Genomic DNA, 19,089 nt, shown 5'->3' with positions numbered 1-19,089 from the left:
ACAGTATCAAAATAATTCTGAAGGTCTAAATCAGCTTATATTGTGGTTTATCACTGAAAGAAAAGAGATTATTGCATGAAAGCTTAAACTTGGTTTAGCAAAGAAATTATAATTTACATGGTGGCTTGAAAAGGCTCTACTAATTGTATACAATTGACTCAATGTGCGTATGTACAACCAATAAGCATGTAAAGAATAAGCGCAAATTCAGGAAATGAACACATGGATGCAATCATTCCTCCAGAAAGGAAATATACAATGAAAGTAAGAAGTGCATTTGTATATTTGGCTCAATGATCTCACCAATCATGATTTAGTGAAGATTGTGGTAGCTAGTATGTGATTCTTCCATTTTCATCCCTTTTCATTTCTGAGCAATGGTTTTTGCTATATATCCTCGGATGTATGTTGTTCGTTGATAAAAGCAACATACAAATTGAGTTGGTATTCCCTGAGGCGATGGTGGACTTGACTATGGTGAATAGGTGGTCGTGGGGACAGATGGTCTTGGCTCACCTGTATCATTATCTGCATGAGTCCACCCTAACGGGAATGAGGACGATGGGTGGCAATGTGACCCTCCTAACAGTACTAATTTACTTGTGTTTATTTATTAAATTTCTGATGGTAATAAATTATAATTGTTTGTTTATTTATTAAATTTATGATTGTAATAAATTATAACTGTGTTTGTTTTTTGCAAGAATGGATTTTGGAGCATTTACCAGATCCTTTCCAAGGAACCCTAATGTATTGTGGACCCCATGAATGTCATGCGTCGACAGATGACTTCCTACCAGGGGGCATTCTAGTGAGAAAATATACCGGTTGACGCTTGATCGTTTGGAGGTTGCTGATGGCATCTTGAGGCCGTACGAAAACCGTAGTGAGGTCATTCCATTTGAGGAGATCTACTATTATTCTGGATGGGTGCTCTGCTAAAAGCGGAGGGTGTACTACCAGTTGCCTGAGCGGGTTAAAAGGAAGTACGAGTTTGTGCAGAACATTCCTAGAGATCCAATATTTGTGCAGGCTATTCCTCCATACCAGGTTGTACATGCTTTCCTAGACTTCCGTGTGCATGTCATTCCCCAAGATCAGTGGGCGAGGTGGCAGATGATCCATGTGAGTACATGTAACACCCTAAATTCGGAATGTAATAAATTCAAATAAATCAAAAGAGAGCTCAAGATGATACAACTTCGTTTTCTCAAAACATGCATAATTTCAATTTCAAAAACTCGCAACGGAAGACAATTAACATAATCATCACTACAACATGAAACAATCCTCAATACATGAGTAATAAAATCTCAATATCACAATACATGTTTCAAATGCATAACGATAATCTCCACAATTAAACTTCAATAACGAAAAATTCAATAAACATAAATGCCCGACACCCTAATCAGAGCCTAACTAGATGTGAGCAAAAGAGAAAGGAGGTAGCTCCGCGCTATCCTCAAGCAACTCACTAGCAAAGCAACTCAATCCTGCAAGCCGTCTACCCATTCATACAAATAAGAAGGAGGTCAATCAAACGACCATGGCGGGTTAGATAATATTCCACATAATTAGTATAATCAAATAAGCATTCAAGGATTTCAAATAAATACACATGTACATATTCAACATTCCTAGAATACTAACTCCACATGAATATTATCACACCACCATCATAGCACAACAAGTTATATATATAAATATACAAGTCCACAATTTCACATAATCACAACATTCACCAATTTTCACCAATGCACATATTCACCAAGTCACGTATTCAAGTATGACACATTATTTCACCAAACTCCAAGTGCATGCAATGTTCTAGACACTTCCATATGCATGTGGTACCAAATGGATTCCGGAGATAATTTTACCATAACAAATTCACTAACGTAATTTCTCTCCGATTACGTTCTTCACCAATAACGTAGTTTCTCTCCGACTACGTTCTTCACCAAAGACTCGACATGACTATGAATGCATGAACTTTCAAGTAAAGACTCGACAATGCATAAATCACCATTCTATATTATACAATTTACACCATCATATAATATCTTCACCAAAATTCACCATTGTATTATCAAGCATTTACATCCATATAGTTCAACAAGTCATAATCAACAAAGAGTCATCATCATATTCATCAGTAAACAATTATCACCATAAAGAGACAAGTTGTTTCACAAGATCACCAAATCGCATAAAGACGGATATTTCACCACATCATGATGACAAACATTTAATACACCAATCAAACATTGATCTATTCTTATTAAACATGTTATCATGTTTACAAATCCATTTACAAGTTATCATTTTACCAAAGTTCGTCCCATTTTGGAAAGTCACCGATTTTTCAAGTAATTCACCAAAATAAAGTATTCATGCTCAAAATCATCAACAAATCATTTGCATATATCACATAATATCTCAGTAGTGCATATATAGCATTATCATTTTACAATTTCGCTTATTTCTCAAAAATCCACAAGTTCATCTCGTTTTGCTCATTTTTCAAAACTCATTACTACATAAATCAAATCATAACTCCATCATTTTATTTGAGAAAAACAAGTTTCGGAAAATTCCAAGTTCATGGCCATTTTCAACCAAGTTTCATTTCAAATTCATAAAATCATTTTATTCCAATCTAAATGATGTTCCAGTTGGTTTTCAAGTTAAAACAGCAGTCAAACACATCAAAAGAACCACTTAGGGGTGTCCGGAAACGACCCCATACGCCCCAAGTTGCACGGAATTGTGCGTCCAACTATGCACAACTCGCGATGGCGAGCTGCCAATTCTCGAAAACTCATCGAAAAATCTCACAAAAATCACCATTTTGATCCAAATTGACCCAAAAATGTTACCAAAACTTTGTTAACAGTTAACATACATCAAAGAACAATCAAAACACTTATAATTATGAGTTCATAACATCATTTTCACTATAAAATCAAAATCTTGAACATTTTTCACCAAAAACTTATTTTTACTTAATTCAATCCAAATTTCACAAACAATACCAACAATTCAAAACCCAACAACATAGAAACATACCCAAACATTTAATGAGTGATTTGAAACATGTTTGAACAATAATCATCCACAAAATTCATGGTTTTCACACAATTAAGCAAAAATTGATAAAAACAACTTATTTCAAACCGCAACTATGAACTTGAACATATAAATAAACATTTCAATACCACAAATTTCAACATACCCATAATTACACATCAATTATAAGCATAAATTTCATCACACATAATCATAATTTTCACAAATCAAACAAAACAATTATGACTCATAAGTGAAAAAGAAAATTATAGCTTATTAGGTGGAATAAAACTATCCTCCTTACCTCAAATCTTCAAAAATCTCTAGCTATGGCTTCACTCTCCCATTCTAGCTTCCTAGCTCTTGATTTCTTCTCTTCTAAGCTCTTCCTATTCTTCTTTCTATTCTTCTCTCTATCTCTCTCCTTTCTCTCTAGCCACTCTCTATTCTTATGAAATGGTGAAAATGAATGAAAAACCCTAGTTTCCTCTCATGAGTTATCTATTTATACCACATCAATGGGGTAGGGTAACTATATTCTTATTGGGCTTAACTACTCTTACCACTTAATTCTAAAAAGTTACTTCACACTTAACTCATTAAAACATCTCATTATTTTACCATCTCAAAATAATTACCTCAATTCACTAGTAACTTCGTAAAAATAACTATTCTCAATAAAACACTAAAAATAACCTTCCCACCAAAATTACTAATTTACTCTTACTTGCCAAATGACTAAAATACCCTTAGTCTTAAAAATGACTAAAATACTCTTCTAGGCTAGAAATCCACTAACCCCAAATCAAATACACAAACAAGCAAATAAACACATATAAATACAAACAATAAATAAATAAAATAATCATTGCGAAACGGGCTGTTACAGTACACACTTGGATATGTGGTATGGTATGACCGAGTGTCTCACCCGAAGATTCTGCCACCTGTTGATGGATCTCCACCTAGGCCAGCAAATCAAGAGCAGATTATTGCACAGGAGCATGCCATAGATATGTCAGACTCATTGGAGATTATTAGGTAATGCGTTCACATTGCAGATGGGGCATTGGCGCAAGATTTGACCAGAGAAGAGCTGCTGGAGGCCTAGTAGTACGAGTAAGCCAACCTTGACATATTCTATCAGCAAGTGATGGAGGCAGATGCTGAGGGGTGGCCGTTGATTAGTTTTATTTCTTTTTAGGACTTTTTGACTTGGATGTAACCTTATAACATTTTTGTACTTAAGCATTTTGACTTAGATCTAATTTAATCACATTTGGTATTTATCGAATTTATTGTGTTAACTTTAATGTGTTAGTTTTATAATTTAATTGAATGAATGTATGTTTGATGAGAAAATGATTGAAAGAATGTATGTTTGAATGTACACAAGAAAAACATATGTTTGTGAAATTGATTCAGTTCATACCTCTTCCTTCAGGGGCGCAGTTGCAATTAACTGCAGTTGTGCATGCAGTAGTTAATTACCGTTGGGCCAGCTGCAGTTAACCACAGTTGTGCCAACGAGAGTTAACTGCAATTAGGGGCTAATTGTGTGGATTTTGGTCCACCGATAGTTTCTGTTGTCTACAATCCACACAAATTTCTATAAATAGGCAATGGCTGTTGTTTCTCATTTCATTTTCCGTAAACTAAACACATTACTACAAAAAATTCTCGGGTGGATCTAAGAACGATGGTGGTGAAGGGAAGGTGTCCCAACATCATTGTTATAAACACCTTCCTTTTCATCACCACTCATCTTAAAAACTCAACAAAGAACTGTGAAAAAGTTATGTGCTATATCTGAACACGATGAGGTTGGTATGAGCTAGATTTTGCTGGTCTGCCATTTCTAATATAGAAATATGTCAGTTGGGAGGCCAACAAGATTTAGCTCAAAAACACTATCTTCGAAAATATTTATCATGCATAGTTAGATTGTTTGATTTGTATAAGTTTGAGAGTTAAGGTGTTTTTGAGAAGCCAAAGCGTAACAGTAGTTAGCTTTAGTTGAGCCAACCAACGTTAGTTAACTACCGCTGAAAAGACAGAACGGCAATTAACTACCGTTAAGGGTAATTGCGTCATTTCAATGTGTCTTTTTAGCAAAATCAATTGTGAGAAAAGCATTTTTCTTTGGATTAAAGAGGTTCCAAGCCCAATTAAATCTGTGTATTTTAAAGTTATTCTGAATTAATAAAATTCTAGTTTTTTTTAAATAAATCAAAATCAAAATAATTTCAATCAAATTTTTTTTTAAAAAAAATATTGTTCATAATTTATATATATTAGTGCAATAAAAAAAATGGACAGACAGACACCGAGCGTCCGTCTAAACATTAGTACATAGTAGTAGTAATAGTAGTAGTAGTAGTAGTAGTAGTAGTAATAATAATAATAATAATAATAATAATAATAATAATAATAATAATAATAATAATAATAATAATAATAATAATAATAATAATAATAATAATAATAATAATAAAAGTTCTCATTAATATAAAGAGATACACCAAACCCATCCCATTATTTAAAACATCCATGTAACTTCATATTCTTTCACTGTGTGCGTATATAAATTGAACTTAATCCCTACTTTTATATTTTGAAATATGAAATTAAAATTTGCAAGAAATGAAACTTAATTAGCAACCCATTACTTTGTTGGCTTTATTAGTTTTCTCCACCACAGTTCCATCATTACCAGCAAGTGCTCTATACTTATCCCTCCTAGTAGAGCTAGTACACTCATAGGACAAAGTTACCACCCTTTGTATATAATTTGCCACTTCATGACTTGTCTTTCCCGAACCACAAGTCAACTCTTTAGGTAACTTATTCAAGAATGTAACTTCATAAACAGGACTAGGGTTCATAAAAAAGTAAAAAGGATCCATTCCTTTCCACCCTCTAGCTGTCGTTCCATGAAACATATTCATTCTATTAACCATAGCCACCGGTACAAGCTCATCGGTTAACTCGGCAAACAAAGCTGAAAACCTAAGAAGAAAAGGTTCTCTACACGTTGTTCCTTCAGGGCATATAGCTAAGTCACCTTCTTGCAAGAGTTTCTTGATCATGGCAGCATCCGTGGCGCGGTCACGGCTAAGCCTAACAGTTTTAATCGGCGAGATGATCTCCGAGAAGCGGGAAACGGAATAGGTAACGGCTGGGATAGCGCGGCCGAGGGCGATGGAGAGGAAGATAGGGTCAAGTAGGGTTCTATGAGAGCAAATGAAGAGAACTCCAGATTGGTGATTAGTTTTGGATGTTTCAACTGGAGGTGGTGGTGTACCCTTAACAATGACACGAACACCAAGTGCTTTGATGGCACAATAGACCATTTTCATTGGTAGGAGTGATGCTGCAGCTATTCTTAAACATGCTAAAGGGAAACCAATAGGGATCCATAGAATTATGAGTAAAGCCATTAAAGGTGTTGGTTTTTGTACTAGCCTTCCATCACGGAAAATTATGGGTTTTGGAAGTTTTTCACTAGTCACTGTTGTTACCTTTGGCTTTGCAGGTACTATGTAACCCTCCTGCATGAGTAAAAAAGATTTACTTATTAGCCACATATATGTATATATTTTATTTGATGTGCTTAGTTTTTAATTATATCTTTGGAATATACTTTCTCCCTTCGTTCCTTATTTGTTGGCGTCTACAAAGAACACCAAAAATATTGTTATATTTGACTAGCAACATTTTATTGCACGAACTTTTGATCTTTAAAAAAAAAAATTGCACGAACTTTTGAAAATTATGAACGGTAATTTTTTTTTATGAAATTTTGATTTTTATTAAAACTAAAATATAAATGTTTGTTGCTTTCAAGTTATAACAAACCAAATTAACCATGATTATATATTTCAATGACATCAATAATATAACAAATAAATATAATATAAATTCTTTTTTTAATGACAACAACAACAATCTTTATTATAGTTCCTCAAAAAAAAACAATCTTTATTATAGAAAATGTTGTTTAAGGGTATAATTGGGATAGTGAAAAAGTAAGTATAAATATATCATCTAGTTTGTTACACCTTTTAAATGATAAAGTAAAAAAAAATCACACACACACACACATATATATATATTTATATTCATATCATGTTTGTTACATTTTTTAATATTTAAATTTATTCTTATCTTCCCTCAAGAAAAAATTTATTCTTATCAATGAGTTGCATGTGTTATTTTTATTGAAAATTCAGGACATTTTTTGAAAAAGAAAAAACAACCCAAAAGAGCTGAAAGAAGTTATTTTCTTTATATAGTATAGATATAAATATATAGATATAAATAAATGTGTGACTTTCAAGTTTCAACTATAACAAACTCAACAAACCATATTTATCTTTTTCAATAGCAACAATAATATAACAAATATAACAAAAACTCTTACCCTTCAAATAACACCAACAATATAATATTATTATGTCCTTTAAAAAATATAACATTATTATAAAAAAATTGTTTAAGCGTATAAATAAAAAAATATTTAAAAAAAATTAGAATAACAAAGAAGACAACACAAAATCTTTCCGGTGTCCCTCTATTATCTTTATATATAGTATAGATGAGACTATTTGTTTTTTCTCCCTACAATACCATTGACTATTTTTCTTTTGAGGTAGACTATTTATTTTCTAGCGGATCCATGTTGGGGCTATGTGTCAGGGGAGGAGCCAGGTGGGTTTGAGGGTGTGCACCTGCACACCCTGGAATTTTCCTATTTATGCCTATTATCATACTGATGTTGCTATTTGCACACCCTCAGTTTTTCCTTTTGCACCTAGCTCAAGACTTTAAAAGACTGAAGCGCATACTGTTGTACATACATACAAACATATTCTCTATTGCTATTTGCACCGCGTTCAATTGACTTTTGATTATTAGGTGCTGTTATTTAATTTGGTAGGATCTTAAATGCCAAAAACATAAATGCCTAAGCATTTTGCAAGTAAATTATATATTGTATACTACAATAAAAAAAGTTCCTTCTCTAACTTCTTGTCCTTTTCTTTTGGACAATTCTTTTTCCTTTGTCTATAAAGACTATGATTATGATTAACTGTGTATAATTTAAATTAAATGACATTATTCTTTCAAATTCCTAATGATAAATACTTGAATTTATAATTTGTCAAAAATAATAAGCTATAAAAATTAATGTGATTATTTGGGTAAAAGTAACAAAAGTGTGAATTTATGTGTTTATAATTTTATCATGAACATTTTTATTTATAGAAATCTTTGAAGATCTTGATTTTTCTCAAATAATATATACAGAAAATTACATAGAAATGAAGGACGAACTGACAACAAGTTGCATTGTTAATCCGTTTTAGATGGCAAAATTATAATAACAATCAACGAGTTAAAATTCTTTGCACCCCCTGACCCAGGGTCCTGGATACGCCACTGCTATGTGTGGCTATAGCCCCACATGCACTTTTCATTTTTTATTTTTTATAATAAATAAAACACAAAAGACCATTATAGTCTTTAAGTTGAAGCAACAAAGATCATTATATTTTGAATGCATCATCGTTAAACTATTTTCATGGTTTTTGTTTGTTATGCCACAATTTTGATGGAAGGAGTAACTCTTAATTGGCCATTGAATTGTTTGTTTGTTATGCTCACAAAGTCATTGTTATGTTTTATAGGATGAAATTTTTTTAGTCCCACATGAATCAAATGTCTAGATCCGTCCCTGATTCTAAGAATGCTTTTGATAAATCAATAGTTAATATTGCATTAAGTTTGAAGAAAGAAAATTGAATTGAAACAATTTTTCTAAAAACTGAAAATTGAAAAGGGAAGGATAATATACACTACATATATATTTTTTTTTTTGACAAGCACTAGAGAAAAATATTTAGTTAGTGACAAAAAAAAAGAAATGAAAAATCATAAAATCTATGTCCTCTGACATAGTTATTAAAAATAGTAACAAAATTATAAACATATTTATTTTCATTTTTAATCCATACTTTTTCAATTAATAAGAAATAGGCGACATACTTTGTCAACAAAAAAAGGCGAACATTCCCTATGGATATAATTATGGGTTGACATTTTTTTTTCCTTCTCCATACCACCCATGACATTTTTTATTTTTTATTTCACTTCACTTTTATCAATACGTCATATCTTATTTAATTTACAATAAATACATCCTTGAGATCCATATTCTTCATGCTTCGGGTACGAACGAGCTCTTGCTGAAAATCCATCCGGCTATTACCTTTACGTCCATCCTGATATCTGAAACAAATAAGGATTGGGATGAGACATAATGTCTCAGTGAGTTCCCCTAAATCTTAGGCTATAGGTAACCTCAGGGGAAACCTACGGTCACCATGTGTCTACATTATAACCTGACGGTTGATTATACGTGTGTGGTCATGTTTTCCTAGACGGTAGTGCATGCTAGACCCGTCATAGGCTTATCTCACTTGTTATAGGCTTCACTTCCTATACGTGTCATAGCGGCCGAGGGGGATCTAGAACCGCATTGCCAAGAATACGCTCTACGTATCGAGGCCTATACATATCATGGTCATGACACGATTCTAAACCGGACGATTAGGGGAACCTAAGATCGTCATCGGTATCATAGTCTTAACTTGCTCTATTCCATGCCTTGTACTTGTCTTATAGCATCTAATGCTCTTGTTCTTGAACTTATTCATGCACGAAAACATTCTTGCATATCATAACATAATTATAAACATAACATGCATGGTCGTACATAATTTCATTCATTGTTATGTTAGCGTTGAACAAACAATTATCATCTTGGTTCATTTTACGGAGAGCCCCGGGTGGAGTAACCCCGAGAACAATCCCATCATGACCGATGTACGTACATCGGACTCCCTCGGTGTCGTGCGGGTCCCTTGCGGCTTGAACCGTTCCCCTTGAGTCAAGAACCTTTCGTATCCCCCTGGCGTGGATAACAAGAGACACGAACACCGACATGCGGTTATAAACTTAGTCTTGCGTGCTAGGTGACATGCGGGTCCCTTACGGCTTGAATCATTCTCATAATGAGAACCCCTTGTATCCCCCTAATGTGGATAGCAAGAGACATGCCACCTACATTGCATAATCATGGTCTTATCGTTCATGTAGGATTAACCTATTCATGCTTACATGTTTACCACGGAACCTTGATCAATCTGATTAATGGTAAAGTCTTACTTGTTCATGCTTGTACAATCTTAATCATGGTGGAGAGATTAACTAATCAAACCACAACTTAACATGCTTGCTATCATATTCTTAATCATGTGCGAAGAGAATAACTTCACGTCTTATCATTCTAGGGATCTTGCTAACTAGCTAGTTCTCGACAACTATGTCGAGGCTTTAGTTTTCCCTTGCTTATGGATAACTTGCTACCCGATTCATAACATGTTTCTCTCATAAGCCATGCCTTACTAACATGCTTAATACTTGCTTCATTTCATCATAATCTTGCTTTCATTGATCATCATTTAGGACCTTAGTTTGAGGGGTTTACTTTTATGAAAGACTGCTTGAAGAAAACTTGAGCCGGAACTTGTCAACATTACGCGAAACAAGCAAACAGTGCAAATGCACTGTCTACTCGCCACGCGAGTGAGCTTGCTCGTCATGGTGAGTAACTGCTCGCAACTGTGAGTTGGAGGCGAGCAGGACCCCCTGTTCGGCCTTCTAACTCGCTGTGGCGAGTAATAGCTCGCTGTGGCGAGTTATGACAGTCCAGAACATGTAAAAATGGTATTTTTGACCCAAAAACCTCAAACCAAGTGTCTCTAAGTATATTGGAACATAAACTAGAAGCTTGCCATGATTAGGAGAAGATTTGATGAATTATTGAGGTGGGGAGAGTAGAGAGAGATCGATGGTAGAAGAGAGAAGGAAGAGAAAGCTCTTGCCAAAACCTAGAGAGAAACACAAGGAGAAATGAGATATTTTGTGCCCAACACAAATAAATATCCTTTAAACGTGCAATTACCAAAATGTCCTTGCCTTAAGCGTATTTAATTCGTCTCTGATACTTTATCCTTATTATGCTGACATGTCATAAATTATTTCCATTGACTTACTTTCCATAAATTTAATTCCTCTGGCACGATCAACGGATAATATATCGATGCTGGCAGGCGGGATATTACATCCTACCCCGCTTAAAAAATTTCATCCTCGAAATTTAGACATCGACTACCATTCATCATGACAAAAACTTACCATCTATGGTCTGAGCCAAACACTTTCTATTCATACATATTCAAAGGGTTCGTCGTATTATGTCCTCATCTTGTTTCTTCACACATATGTAACTGAACATAGCCTTCTTGATCTTAATATCACTCAAACTTAGAGTTATCTTATCATAAACATGAACACTCAGGATTTGCCTTTTAACTGGAGTCCCACTGGAAACCAGGTTTGTCCTGCAGTGCTTACTTGTAACTTTAAAACATCTTTTCATGCATACATCTTATCACACCCGAATTAATGGGTAACTCATATAGCTTGACACAGAGGAGTGAAATGAAATTGCCACTTCATCTGACAAACTAATAACTAACGTTGTGGTTCACATGCTTTTGAAACTTTCTAGTAAGTCCATTTACACTTGCATTGAGCACTCTTAACCACGAATCCGTGTATCCCGTATGATATTAATATCATACAGACATTGTTGTTTCCTTAACGTATGCATACTTTCGAGTGCCGCCTCTTGTTAAATGATAACGATATGTGTCTAGCATCTTTTCTTGAAGAATTTTTTTCTTAAACTTTGGTATTCGGGTTCTTGGAACGAATATATACATGACTAAAATATTTTATCATTTCCATAACTGAATTTGTAATGGTACTACAGAACCACTGGACGAGTTTCTATATTCTGAAAAAGATTTTACAACTCGTTCAAAACTTGTCCATGACAAGTTGGTCTTGAAGTTTGTACGTCTTAAGTGAGTTTACTTACGACGTATCTTATCAGTTTTGAAAATATATAATTCCATGAGTTTAAAAAAAATAAATAATAAGCATCGTTCCCAAGTTCCATAATACCAATCTTAGTTTTAAAAGTTATAAAATCATGGCTTGACTTGTCTTAACAAGTATCGTTTTCACTCAACAAGTATTGCATACGAAAGTATGATTCTCATTGCACAAAACTCAAGAGTCGCATCTCCCTACATGATAACATGCTTAAACTTCGAAGGTGGATTCTTACCTTCTTAACTGATATACATACCTCATACACATGTTAATACATGACATAAACCGAGAAGATCCTTGACTCACTTGACATTAACTTATTCCTCTTATCTAGGGACATTAAACTTGAATCGTCACATAATCCTTTCAAGTATTACTTGAATATTATTACTACCTTCTGAATCTTACATGTTTTCCATTATCATCATTCATGCATCCTGACCAATTCAAATCTGGCAACTCTTGTCTTTTTCATCTTACTTAGGTGAAGACACATACTTAAAACTTTTACTTTAGCCAACACTGATTGAATAAACATCCATCCTTACCTATCACATCGAGAACTCCTCGCTTGTCTTATGATGCATCCTTGTTAAACTTGTGTTACCAACCGAAAATTCTTTCATACTAAAATTCCATGTTTCATGATTAACGATTAGATTCCACGGCGCTACTCTGATTCCCACTGGTTGGCTTAAACTAATACTCTAATCTGTTAGAGCAATTGCGACTTCAATTCATGCTTAACACTTGAATACTTACTTCTTGAAATGTTCTCAAAATCTTCCATGTTGTAACCAACATCACAACCTTACACTTGTCTTGTAAATTCAAAACTCATGATAACTTATCTTATGCTCCTAATACTTGACTTGGGGGTAAACCTTACGTTCTTGCTGGTTGGATTTACCTGCTGAGTATACATAACATACTTGAACTTGTTTCCAAGCAGCTCGAATTCCTATGACAATCTCATCTAGCACTTGAACATATAGCCTTGTACCTTCGCATTCTCGTATACTATATTTTGCTTAATCATACCAATGCTTGCTCGTTAATTTTTCTTTTAAGAAAAATTTCGTAAACTAGCGCACGGGTCATTGACGTTGATAATTTTCTATTATATATGAATACTGAGTTTTCGGCTCCGATCGTTACTCTACAATCATAGAACGAGTTGACAACACATACATGTCATCAAATCTAGATTCTAATGAGTCTAGCCCGCTCTACGCGTGTCGTAGCTAACCGGTTCCTAGAAAAATCTCTTGTGAATTTCAAAATATCAACTTCAATCACCCATATGCGTAAATCTTTCTAAAATTCTTTAAACTTTGTAACTCAACATCATATCGAGCCTTAGCAAGTCTATTAAGCAAAACATAGGTTCGAGAGATACGTCATAATTCCACAAAATCCGAGAACCTTGCGATTTCTCATAGCTTTGCTCCGCTTTATCTTCTTACTTCATACCTCATGCATAAACATCTGTGACTTTCCTTCTAAATGCCGGAACTTCTATACTCTTGATCTTGGCTTATTCTTGACCCTTAACACATTAACTTCCAAAGCTACCTTAAACCGTATCGATTTCATTGATGGTTGCCCATGCCTTTTTCTTTGGAAATCTTAGGGTATGATATGCATTCATTACTTGATGTCATAAAAGATTTTCGTCACATAAAAGTTTATTGTGAAGACACCTCTCCAATAGTCATTGCAAACCATTGAGACGAACTGATAGTTTTCGCAAACACAGAAAGTTTCGTCTTAGGTTCGCTATTGGTGAACTTCTCCAATTTCTATTTTTCAGAAAACATTCTTTACATGAAATTCTTATTCTCAAGCATACAATGCACATCATTCATTCCTATCATCGTGAAAGATTCTATAACATATGCATGGCAACATCAACCTTTTTCGATACAATTCTTGGCACATCGAAAATCAATGTCTTAATCCTGATAACATAAAACTTTCTCTTGAATCCTTAACTTCCTCCACTACGAATAGCGTTGCTCATTACGTTGCCACTTACGCAACTTTCCAAACATACCTGTCCTTAACTTCATTCATATAATACTATTCCTGAGAGCCTGCTGACTCTTTCAACATATGTCGACCCCTTACTACCTTGTAGCCTTGTTCTGGCATTCCAGAATATCGTAAATCCGTTCCAACATCTCTTACCGAAACTTTCGGTCATGCTTAGACATATATATATATATATATTCAACTTCTTCACTTACGGGTACATGAAGTATTTCTACCATCTTACCCGACATTGTTGGAACGTTCCTTCTTATCATGTCATACATTCCCGAAGGATTCACTCTTGTATCTGATTAGTTCACCGGCCACCTTTTGGCACGATCAAACTTCTTCATCACATACTTCGTTCCTCATGGGTCCTATTCAGCTCTCAGGCACCCATTCTAATTGTTGAATGCTAAATTGAGTTGATCAGGCTCAACTAACATCAACAAATAGAACATTTACCTGGAACCCAATGGTCCCACTACCTTAGTTGTAATTTAATGACCCAAGGCACAGTCTGAATCGACCTGCTCTGATACCAAATGTAACACCCATACTAGACGTATCTAGAAAGTCAAGAACGTGCGTTGAATTTAGTACTAGATACATTAAAATATACAACATAAAAACTTCGAATGAATTTATATACAACAAAACGCGGTCGTACATTATCAATACGTCATATCTTATTTAATTTACAATAAATACATCTTTGAGATCCATATTCTTCATGCTTCGTGTACGAACGAGCTCTTGCTGAAAATCCATCCGGCTATTACCTTTACGTCCATCCTGATATCTGAAACAAATAAGGATTGGGATGAGACATAATGTCTCAGTGAGTTCCCCTAAATCTTAGGATATAGGTAACCTCAGGGGAAACCTACGGTCACCACGTGTCTACATTACAACCTGACGGTTGATTATACGTGTGTGGTCATGCTTTCCTAGACGGTAGTGCATGCTAGACCCGTCATAGGCTTATCTCACTTGTTATAGGCTTCACTTCCTATACGTGTCATAGCGGCCGAGGGGGATCTAGAACCGCATTGCCAAGAATACGCTCTACATATCGAGGCCTATACATATCATGGTCATGGCACGATTCTAAACCGGACGATTAGGGGAACCTAAGATCGTCATCGGTATTCTGCATCTTTAGTGACGTCCACCATTTGACATTCTGCAACATCAGCCTCTGCTTCCACTTCTGCTTCGACAGACGGATCTTCGACAACATTAACAATTGCTTCAACTATATTGCAGCCTGCAATGTCAGTGTACATCACACTTGCATCTTTCAAAGGGTCAGCTTCTACTTGCATTTGAGGCTTTGGCTTGTCTCCAAACTTCAATCTGCCTTCATTGAGACCTTTATGAACCAAATCCCTGAAAAGGGAACATCGTGAGGTTTTATGTCCCAAATAGTTATGATATTTACAAAAACCTCTTTTCTGACGTTGCTCTAGTGGTGGGATTTTTAAATCCTTAGGTACTACCACTTGACCATCAGCAACTAAGAGATCATAAATCTCGTCGCATTTGGTTACGTCGAACGTATATGTTTTGGGAACATATCTTTCAAGGCTTGGTTCGATAGGATTATTTCCATCGGAGGGCCTTAACGATTTACATGTATAAGGAGGCCCTGGTTTTAGTTCAGCAATGTTAAACTCTTTTGTTTCGACATCGCCAAAAGCTATGTCGAATTCTTGATTGCTTTCATCTGATCCGATGTAAGCAACCTTTTCTCTTTTGTGATATTTTCGAGTTCTGGCTTTCACAGCCTCCAGTCTTTCGACATGTCAAACTCTATCGGCCAACTGGGCCATATCTCTCAAGTGTTGAGTGTCTAGTTTCTTCCTGATGGAATAATCCAGGCCACCAGCGGCCATTTCGACTACCTCATGTTCAGGAATTTGAGTGAAACATCTTGCCTTTAACAATCTGAACCTATTGAGGTAATCATCAATGGATTCAGAGGAACTCCTCTTGACACTCGCCAATTCTTTTAGACTTATCTTAGATTGGCCCATATAGAATTGTTCATGGAATAACCTCTCCAATTGAGTCCAATTTTGGATCGAATGTGGTGTAAAAGTAGTAAACCATGTGAAATCATTATTTGTTATAGAATTTGGAAAGTATTTCATCCTCAAATTCTCATCATTTGCTAGATCTCCTGCCTCTGTCAAATATCGTGCGATATGTAAAACAATGGACTCACTAGTATCACCTGCAAATTTGGTGAACTTAGGACTTTTGTAACCCCTAGGAAGTTCAGACGTAATACCAATTCCGACAAAGGAGAAACAAAGTTTGGCCTATGTAGGTGTTTACCCTGGTTCTTGGTAAACAAATGCTGGTTTTCGAAAACGGTTAACTTGAGAGATCAACCAGTAAAACTCTGGGCATATTGTGCTTATGTCTGACAGAAAGTATGAACGTTCTTGAAGTAAACCAAAAAATTATAAAAGTTGGGACCTAACACGCGTCGAATCCTAGAAGCAGATTGCTAAGAAAAAAGGGTAAATTGCAAGGAATTTAATGGAAAAAGCTAAATTGCATAAATGAATGTAAAGTGGTATACAGATTCATACATTTGCAACTTGTTTACTCGTTTCTCCTATAGTGCGGATAGTTTGAGTGTGTAAGTTTTGTGTGTATGCGAATTGTGACCCGTTTTCCCTATGAAAAACTCTTATTTATACTAAGTAACTGTCTATACAGAAACCGCCAGACATAACCGCTAAAAACTACCCCAGACATCTTTTGAATTTCAAATGATATTTCTTTGACAATAACTATTTTTGGCTCGTCTATCTGGTACTGACTTCTCTTCGATGTCTTACTTGCTCGTCGGAGCTTCTCCATCAAGCGACGAAATCTCTCTAAGTCTAGAAACCTGATTCAGCTTGTGAGTCGAACTCGATTAGATTTCTTCAAAACCTGAGTCAAACTTAGTTGACTGCTTTTATTGTAGCCTGTCGAAAATACATGCTAACAAATTGCCCCCCAAAAATGTCTTTTTCGTTTGTATCTTCAGATAGAACATGAAAGAGACATTTTTGAATCTTGTCGAACGTGTCTTCTCGTCGAGATAGGTAACATCATTGTTGTCAGCATCCAAAGGAAGTTGGAGAAACCTTTTTGTGACGTCATTAAATCCCTCTTAGTGGGCCACATTCCACTTCTTGGGAACTACCACTTTGTTCTGCTTCTATTAACCATCAATGACGTTTATTGAAAATTTGAAGTTTCAAAGGTATGTCCCTTTTTTTTTCTTTTCTCTAGTTCATTTGAACTTCAAACTTTCCTCCTTTTAGGGATGGGAATAGGCCAGGCCGGCCTACAGGGGCCTACGACCTAGCGTACGACAGGCCAGGCCAGGCCAGGCTTTTTTCTTAAATAGAGAAGGCCTAGGCTTTTTTTAAGCCTATTTAGCTTAAAAGGCCAGGCCACAGGCCTCTCAAAAAGCCTCTTAAGCCTATTAGGCCGGCCGATTTAAGTAATATGAATAATATTATTTATTATTATATTATATTTGTACTTTGAATTAAAATATAAATTTGTAAACTTTTTCAATAATTTAAGCTTTATTAGTATACATTAATTTTTTTGCATATATAAATGTATTATTATAAACTAGAATAGAAATATGATACAATATATATAGTCAAATTGCCTAAAACCTCGTGTTGATTATCAAAAGAGAGTTTAATCTAATTGAACTATTAGTTCGCTAGTCCATTTAAACTTAGATCACATTGCTTATTTAAAGATGTTCATAATATATAGGCTTTTAAACAGGCTAGCAGGCCGTATCAGGCTTTCAGAAGGTCAAGCTCAGGCCGAAAAAGTAGGCCTATGACCGGCCGCAGGCCAGGCTTAGGCCTTAAAAAAATATGGCAGGCCAGGCTTAGGCCTTGCAAAGCCTAGCTCGGCCTAGCCTATTCCCATCCCTACCTCCTTTTTATCATGAACGTCCATCGTCTCTTACCCTATGTCCTGATATATTTTTAAAATTATCATTACTATATGGGAATTCGGAAAATGAGAAGTTTTATGATGCAAAAATATCTTGGAATTGATTTAATGCTTTTAACTTCTCATCTCCTCGAGACTCACATTTCCAGACATGGTAACGTGGCTTCTCTTGGTGGGTTAGAGCAAAAGTTAACCATCATCACATTAATCCTCACAGGGCTATATAAACAGCTTCTTCTTTCCCCTCACTCTATTTCCATATCTGTGCTTTTCTTCCCTTTAAAAACAAACTTCTCAAAAATGGAAAGACTGAGCGAAGATGAACTCATCATCATTGCACAAGAAATTGCCAAATATGGCACACAATATCTTATGAGTTTTATGCGGACTTCGAAAACTCATGCTAGAATCCCAAAGATGCATGTCGTGCTCAGGGTTTTACCTCCAGACTATGTCAATTTGTTCAACAAAACCAATATCACTCATAAACAACAAGCCTTTCTCAACATGATGATAGAGAGTGGGCATGCACATTACTGTGTGATGTATGGGGTTAGTTTGTTGTATAAACATGACCCCGACATAGCAGAAGTCTGACGCATTCTAAAGATTGCATCTGTCGTAAAAGCCGAAGTTGCGGATTACTTCTTGATGTTGCTAGATGCCTCTGCTGAGGGAGGTGAGAATGTCGGGGAAGCAATCTTCCTGTGGAGGGTCCCTTTTTGGATGCGCTCCTGCCCTTTTTAGTGGAATTGACCAATGCCAAAAGGTTTAGTCCTTAGGCTGCTCTGCTCCTCAGAAGATACTTGTAAAGGAGATGGGAGGCTCCCTGGTTTTAACTTGCCTCCCTTAGGGGAAGATAATGAATACTCCCAAACAGAAGTTTGCATTTTCTGCAGGTTCGATTCGGAGCTTCATGGATACAGAAGGATGTTCGATTATGGTCCTTTATCTTATGGTCCATAG

General features: G+C 35.4%; 1 protein-coding gene and 1 long non-coding RNA gene across 2 annotated transcripts in view; both read right to left on the bottom strand.

Moving 5' to 3' along the window:
- Positions 1-1,205: 1,205 nt before the first annotated feature.
- LOC146954601 (uncharacterized) lies at positions 1,206-4,781 on the bottom strand. The gene is made up of 2 exons (XR_015014147.1): positions 3,377-4,781; positions 1,206-1,507 (listed from the first exon to the last, which is right to left on the bottom strand). It is a non-coding gene; the product is annotated as an uncharacterized LOC146954601 (long non-coding RNA).
- Positions 4,782-5,607: 826 nt separating this feature from the next.
- The window catches only part of LOC146954600 (glycerol-3-phosphate acyltransferase RAM2), a 49,318-nt gene continuing 35,836 nt past the window's right edge, over positions 5,608-19,089 (bottom strand). The window contains exon 2 of the mRNA XM_085717234.1: positions 5,608-6,623. Coding sequence (XP_085573360.1) covers positions 5,727-6,623 — 897 coding nt within the window. The 3' untranslated portion in view covers positions 5,608-5,726. The remainder of the gene's footprint in view (positions 6,624-19,089) is intronic.

The sequence above is a fragment of the Medicago sativa genome, chromosome 1 (assembly GCF_051527215.1).
Source record: "Medicago sativa cultivar Bolivia chromosome 1, Bolivia_mono, whole genome shotgun sequence".
In the NCBI taxonomy this organism is placed as follows: domain Eukaryota; kingdom Viridiplantae; phylum Streptophyta; class Magnoliopsida; order Fabales; family Fabaceae; genus Medicago; species Medicago sativa.
Note: the sequence above shows the minus strand (reverse complement) of the source record. Positions and strands in the feature narration are given on the sequence as shown.